Source organism: Carassius auratus, chromosome 45 (genome assembly GCF_003368295.1).
Source record: "Carassius auratus strain Wakin chromosome 45, ASM336829v1, whole genome shotgun sequence".
Taxonomy (NCBI): domain Eukaryota; kingdom Metazoa; phylum Chordata; class Actinopteri; order Cypriniformes; family Cyprinidae; genus Carassius; species Carassius auratus.
This window is the reverse complement of record NC_039287.1, coordinates 16,352,117-16,359,837: the sequence shown is the minus strand read 5'-3', so window position 1 is coordinate 16,359,837 and position 7,721 is coordinate 16,352,117. Positions and strand designations below refer to the sequence as shown.

Genomic DNA, 7,721 nt, shown 5'->3' with positions numbered 1-7,721 from the left:
AGAGACTTTTATTCTGTTTTCAGGTTAAAGTTTATTTTCAAAATGATTCATTTGGGTTGAATGTAACTTTTTGGACACGTACAAGCAAAAAAAAATAATTTATTCCCAACATTATGTTTTCATATTTAAGCATTAATATATACTATAGTTCAAAAGTTCAGAATCAGGAAGATTATTATTATTATTATTATTATTATTATTATTATTTAATGTTTTTAATTTAATTTAATGTTTTTGATTGCATTTAATGTTTTTGTTTTTAATTCAATTTGATCAAAATACAGTAAAAACAGTAATATTGTCAAGTAATATTAGAATTTAAAATATCCGTTTTCATTTTTAATATACTTCTAAATCTAATTTATTCCTGTGAAAGCAAAGCTGAATTTTCATCAGCCGTTACAGTCTTTAGTGTCACCAAAGAGAAGTCGAATATTTTTGTTTGTTTGTTTGTTTGTTTGTTTAAGAAATTAACACTGTTATTCAGCAAGGTTAAAATTAATTTTATAAAAAGTTATAGTAAAGACATATTGCTACAAAAGATTTCCATTTTTAATAAATGCTGTTCTTTTTAGCTTTGTATCCATTAAAGAGTCCTGAAAAAAGTATAACAGGTTCCAGAAAAACAAAAACAACAAAAAAATATAGATTTTCAACATTAATCATTATATATATATATATATATATATATATATATATATATATATATATATATATATATATATATATATATATATATATATATATATAGATAGATAGATAGATAGATAGACAGATATTAAATTGAAAACCGTTATTTTAAGTTGTACAATATTCACGTACTGTTTTACTGTATTGTTATTTTAATGAGCATAAGATACTTTTTTATAGGCATTTAAATATTAGGCCTATCGTTACTGATCCTAAACTTTTGAACGGAGCGTTCAGCCAGCCACATATTGTTGAAAGTCTGTATACGTTATAAAAATAATTGAATAAATAAATAAAAATCTTTACTTTTATTTCTCATTCTTTCAAAGCGATAGCTAACTTTTATTCTGCCTTGCGCATGCGCGTGCACGAGAGCGTCTCAGGGCAATGGCTTTAGAATCGGCGACCTCTAACGGTACAACTGATGAAAACCATCCAGAAAAAGGCGACGAGTGGAAAAAAGGATGGTTACTTAAGAAAACTCACTACACCAAGCGCTGGAAAATGATGTGGTTTCACATCAAAGAGGGACAGCTTGTCTATGGATTTAATGAAAAGGTAAGAGCGAACAATACACCGGTTTGCGCACAAGCCCTCGTAACAGTGATCAGCTTATCAGCCTTAACTTCAGCACACCTGCAAGAGCGCGGAGAATACTAATTATCTCATTAAGAAACTGTAAGGAACTGAAACTGCACGGTAAATAATGAATAATTAAACGCCACCGGATTAAGTTGCTAATCGCCATGTTGTTGTTGGAGTGTTACCATGGCAACGCCTGCCTCGCGGAGACGCGCACTGACCCTTGTATATAATTGCTTTAGTTTTCAACATACAAGATATAGGTGGGTACACATAGAAACTGTCAAGGATTCTGAACTGTAATCTTTTCCTAGTCAGCAGAAAAAGGCATTAATCTGGTTGGAGCCAAGGTGGAGCTGCTGGAGGGTGCTGGGGCTCTTGTCTGGAGCGTCACCCCGAGGGACAGTGAGCGCAGCTTCCTGCTGCAGGCGCGCACCGCGGAGGAGCGTCAGGCCTGGATGAGCGCCATCTGTGAGGCTCAGCTCAGCTCCCAGCAGCACAGATCCAACGCGTGCGTGCTGCAGTAACTACACCCGCTGCACCTTCACCGACAGACGGAGTTTAGAGTTTTATACACATATTGTCTTTACTTTACATGATTTTAAAACATGATTTATGTAAGACATTTTTGATAAAGTCGTTTTCCTACAAAAAGGTCAAATTTGATGTGTATATGTTTTAATAAAGCACATTGATAGTTTTCAGTGTCCAGTGAGTGGTCACGGTAAATATGTATGTAGATGTTATGAGCCAGGGTGGTTGCCATTGACTATAACTAAAATTAAAACAACAATAACACACTTTAAATAAAACAAATTGAGATTATATATATATATATATATATATATATATATATATATATATATATATATATATATATATATATAAACAGTATAGAAGTATAAACAAGCTTATTTTATGTCAGCTAGTTGCCATGACATTTAAAATAACTAAAATTAATTAAAATAAATATAAAGTAACATTAAAATACTAAATCTAATAAAATGAAAATGATTTTGAATGATATAGTTGTATAATTTATATAATTCAAAATGTAACCATGCAATAATAATATTTAATAATTTAAATAAATAAAAATCAGCTTTTATTTTTTATAAAGAAAGATATAATAGTTGAACTCTAATTTAAAACAGTGTCCTGTAGAGGGCAGTGCGTGTTAGAAAATAAATGACATCCTACGCATTCATTCACAATCATTATATTCATTCATTTTAGTCATTGTGTTTATACTGTATGCTGTATAGTAACATTACACAGAAATGCATTTCTTAATGTGTCATTATATATAATAATATACTATACTATACATAATAGTGAACTGTAAATATTCCTCTCTTTTTTATTAGTTACTATCTGTAATCATCCTAATTATTCAGTACCATAGCATCAGATATAAATGTCTTATATGATACATTGCATGAAAGTTTTGGGAAAATACACACACACACACACACACACACACAGATATATATATGTGATTTAAATAAATGCTGTTTAAAAATAAAATAAAACTTGCTATCAAAGAATCCTGCTGTTTATAACCTGCTGTTAAACTGTTAATAAAGAGTGAGTGAGAAAGAGAGAGAAAGAGCGGAAGTGTTACTTGTAACATTTTTTTTTTTTTTACTAGTAGCCTAGGCTACTAGTTAACCAAAACAAAACAATAAGAGGCATAGTTCAAAAATATAAACATAACAGGGAACTGTAAATGTAGGCTATACAGCTTAAATATCGTGTTTTGAGAAATAACAGACTTCTAATTTGACCTCAGATGTCTAGGAATATCAGTCATGTGTTTGACCCTCACTGACCATTCAGACGATTTAGCAGCGATATACATTTGACCTGTGAGCGTGTAACCTGATCCGTGCGCGCGCCCTCTCTCTCTCTCTCTCTCTCTCTCTCTCTCTCTCTCTCTCTCTCTCTCTCTCTCTCTCTCCCCCTCCAGTGTTTAGTTTCGGTCTGTAGACAGAGCTTCAGCGCGGTTGCTGTGATCTGATCTTTGGTGTTTAGTGGTTAGACATGCGAAAGGACGCTCAAGTGTAGCGGAGGAAACTTCATTTAACTTTAGTGAGCTTGAGAACTTGACCGAAACTTCCTGAAGATCTGAAGAGAAGAATGGAGCCGATAATAAAGTGGACAGCGACTCAGGTCACGGACTGGATCAGAGGTAACTTCAGACTCTCCAGTTTAAACCCCTTTGATATAACACGACTTTCTTTTAATTAGTTACATAAATGTACAATGATAACCATAGTTTACGTTTGAGTGCTACTGTTTGAAAATAATAATAATAATAAACTCTTACCCTAACCCTAACCCAGTAAAAAATAATAATAATTAATGAATTTGAATTCTTAAAATGATTTTTTATTATTTATATATAGACATGTTGATAAATATGATTGAAGACCACAATTTTAGTATATATATATATTTTTTTTGTCATAAACTATGGTTACTTTGGTAAACATTTGTTAAGGCAACATCTACATCCCTAACCAAATACAGAAACTCAATGTTTATGTATTCCTCCCTAAGCCTGATCGAAACCGGGAAAACTTATGAAACTCTGACAGCCTGCCAAACTTCTGCCGAAAATTCATATCTGAAAACAAATATATGACAGATATATTTAATAATAGTTTTTATGATTATTATTTTTATAACAGCTCTCATTAAACATACCAGTAGGCCTAAATGTCTAATAATAATAATAATAATTGGCAAATTCATAATTTCTCAAAAAAGTTATACATTGAAGCAATGGGAATTTTTACTCCCAGATTATTATTCCACTGAAGAGTCGATAGTTTTATTTGCATAAGCAAATTTCTTTGAGAAGGTTGGACATCTTTTTGTCGATCGTTTGAATTTTTCATGCTTAGCACCTAAAGTCTTTCGGTTTGTCATTTTATTTATTCTTTGATCTCATTCTACTGCACAATTTTAATAGTAAAGGATGTTATACATCATTATGGGTCATTTTGGATATTGTTTTCCCCTTCAGACTGCTTTGCATAAGTTGTTAGGGTTATAGCAGATATGAAGTTTATCATTAGAATTAGGATGGAAAGGCTGATGATGTCAGCGCATTAAATGTTATGAATCCCATTTATCTGTGTTAGACTAAATACTTCCATCTCTGGATACTTACCACATATTTGTTGGAATCTGGAAGTCTTTGCAATTATTTGCGGCTTGTTTTTGTTGACTCAGTTGTACGTTTTCATACTTGCTCTCCATCTTGCTCCAATCGCCTGAAACAACACCATAAAACTTTCACTTAGAGGAGACCTTGAGTAAATCATCAAGGTCCACCACAATATGAAATACCTATAATTCTGTGCTAACCAGAAATGACTGGCCATGCGATGTGAAAGACTTCTGAGGTGGTTTGGGTCCAAGCCATTCACACACTTCTAAACAGAGCCAATGTTTCAACAGATGCATCTAATTATAAACTGAGCCACCTTGAAAGTTTCAAACCTGCTGTTCAGACTCTGGGTAAAAGTTGGCCTTTCGTGCTAATGAAGGACTAGCGTATCTCTCCTGACGCCAGTTTGAGACAAAAAAAGCTGTTTCAGACAATACAGAAGAGAACAGATGTGGTACTCTGGGTCTCTAGTTCTGTGTGAGTACTGATCTAGGATCAGCTTCCATTGTTAAACTGATGTGATGAAGACAGATATTAATGACCAGCATTGCCTAATCATTGTAACCAATTGCCTGAACGTCATATTTCGAGTAAATTTTGTGTAAAATTAAGGTTAATGCAATACATAATAGTTAATTTACATAGAAAATTACTCCCCTACCTCTGCCTTCTTATTTTAATGCCCATTTAAGTGTAAGTGGCCCAGCGGATCAGCAAACTTCACAGATCCAGGATTGAAGCATGGCCTTGTGTTTACATTTGAATCCTGAGCCACTGATAGCAGAGTTAGACGTAACTGTGTGTTTACATGTTCCTGTGAGGTCACGCTACACCAACCGTTTACACACGCCAGCTCTTTGTCGCCAGGTCGGCAGGTCACTGATTATTGCAGCATTGTATGTATTTTATTAGCTATGAAAGCTCTATGTGTTTGCTTTTGAAGCAGTCTGCATGAAATGTGTGGATAATTAGCAAAACGTGACTGCAGTTTCAATGACTTAGCAATGCTAATATGCACATGAGTCCATATTGAACATACATCATCCAGTGCTTTTCAAACAGACCAGGTGGAGAAATATGTACGGCTGATATGCCCATAGCTTGAAGTTGCTGCTGTGATAATCTGTTATCAGCAGGAATCGTGCAGGAACACGCTCGCATATTTCAGCAGACTGAGACATTTCAGTCAAAACAGTAGACATGTTTCCCTTTTAGCGAGCGAATCTCTTCTGTGCATCCTGGCCACACCATTGCTTTTCTGACATCATCACTGAATCAGAGACTCATGGTTGTGCTGTAGGTACTTTTGGGACTCGTCTGCAAATTGTTGTCACACATGAGTTGCGTGACTGCGGTTGGACTGTTTGTGTATCAGATGGAGAAGACAGTTTTGTCTTTGTTAGTAATGTTGACTCTGAGTCATACACACACGCAGACACAAACACACATTAGCACCGCCCCACCACCAGAAGAGACGTGACAGTTTCCCATCAATCTATCTATCTATCTATCTATCTATCTATCTATCTATCTATCTATCTATCTATCTATCTATCTGTCTGTCTGTCTGTCTGTCTGTCTGTCTGTCTGTCTGTCTGTCTGTCTGTCTGTCTGTCTGTCTGTCTGTCTGTCTGTCTGTCTGTCTGTCTGTCTATCTATCTATCTATCTATCTATCTATCTATCTATCTATCTATCTATCTATCGGTCTATATGTCTGTCTTTCTATGTGTCTGTCTGTCTGTCTATCTATCTATCTATCTATCTATCTATCTATCTATCTATCTATCTATCTATCTATCTATCTATCTATCTATCTATCTATCTATCTGTCTGTCTGTCTGTCTGTCTGTCTGTCTGTCTGTCTGTCTGTCTGTCTGTCTGTCTGTCTGTCTATCTATCTATCTATCTATCTATCTATCTATCTATCTATCTATCTATCTATCTATATGTCTGTATGTCTGTCTACCTGTCTGTCTGTCTATCTATCTATCTATCTATCTATCTATCTATCTATCTATCTATCTATCTATCTATCTATCTATCTATCTGTCTGTCTGTCTGTCTGTCTGTCTGTCTGTCTGTCTATCTATCTATCTATCTATCTATCTATATATCTATCTATCTATATGTCTGTCTGTCTGTCTACCTGTCTGTCTGTCTATCTATCTATCTATCTATCTATCTATCTATCTATCTATCTATCTATCTATCTATCTGTCTGTCTGTCTGTCTGTCTGTCTGTCTGTCTGTCTGTCTGTCTGTCTGTCTGTCTGTCTGTCTGTCTGTCTATCTATCTATCTATCTATCTATCTATCTATCTGTCTGTCTGTCTGTCTGTCTGTCTGTCTGTCTGTCTGTCTGTCTGTCTGTCTATCTATCTATCTATATATCTATCTATCTATATGTCTGTCTGTCTGTCTACCTGTCTGTCTGTCTATCTATCTATCTATCTATCTATCTATCTGTCTGTCTGTCTGTCTGTCTGTCTGTCTGTCTGTCTGTCTGTCTGTCTGTCTGTCTGTCTGTCTGTCTATCTATCTATCTATCTATCTATCTATCTATCTATCTATCTATCTATCTATCTATCTGTCTGTCTGTCTGTCTGTCTGCATGTCTATCTATCTATCTATCTATCTATCTATCTATCTATCTGTCTGTCTGTCTGTCTGTCTGCATGTCTATCTATCTATCTATCTATCTATCTATCTATCTATCTATCTATGTCTGTCTGTCTGTCTGTCCGTCCGTCCGTCCGTCCGTCCGTCCGTCCGTCCGTCTAACTAATAATTCAGTTTTCATTATATGATCCCCCTATTCTTGTTCAACAGTATTACTCAGGTACCATTTGGTAGCAGTCAGTGCAGTGAATTTATTCAGGATAATTGAGTCTCAGTGAGCTCAAACTCCCTCAAACAGGAAGCTGTTATGTCACTGCTGGAAATACCCCAGAATACACAAGCAGAGCTTCAGGAACAGAGTGACAGCCGACTATGTAGAAGCTTTGTTGAGTTCTGCAGGGTTTGGATAGAGGAAACTCTCTTTTCCATCCCTCACTCCCCACTACTGCCTTTGTTGTCCCTCATCTCCTGCCGATGGAGAAGACTGATGTCATGTCACCATTGAGGGGGACATTAAATGCACCAAATGTTTCTTTCATCCACTCTTGCTTTCCATGTGAACACTTGTTTCTGGTGGGAGAGGAGGGGCGGAGCAAACATTCCCTCTGTTGACCCCCCAGGCTGCAGAATGTACGCCAAACTTCACTTATTC

General features: G+C 35.4%; 1 protein-coding gene across 1 annotated transcript in view; it reads left to right on the top strand.

The window, feature by feature from the left end:
- Positions 1 to 3,226: 3,226 nt before the first annotated feature.
- cnksr3 (cnksr family member 3) overlaps positions 3,227 to 7,721 on the top strand; it is a 47,558-nt gene continuing 43,063 nt past the window's right edge. The window contains exon 1 of the mRNA XM_026232679.1: positions 3,227 to 3,463. Coding sequence (XP_026088464.1) covers positions 3,412 to 3,463 — 52 coding nt within the window. The 5' untranslated portion in view covers positions 3,227 to 3,411. The remainder of the gene's footprint in view (positions 3,464 to 7,721) is intronic.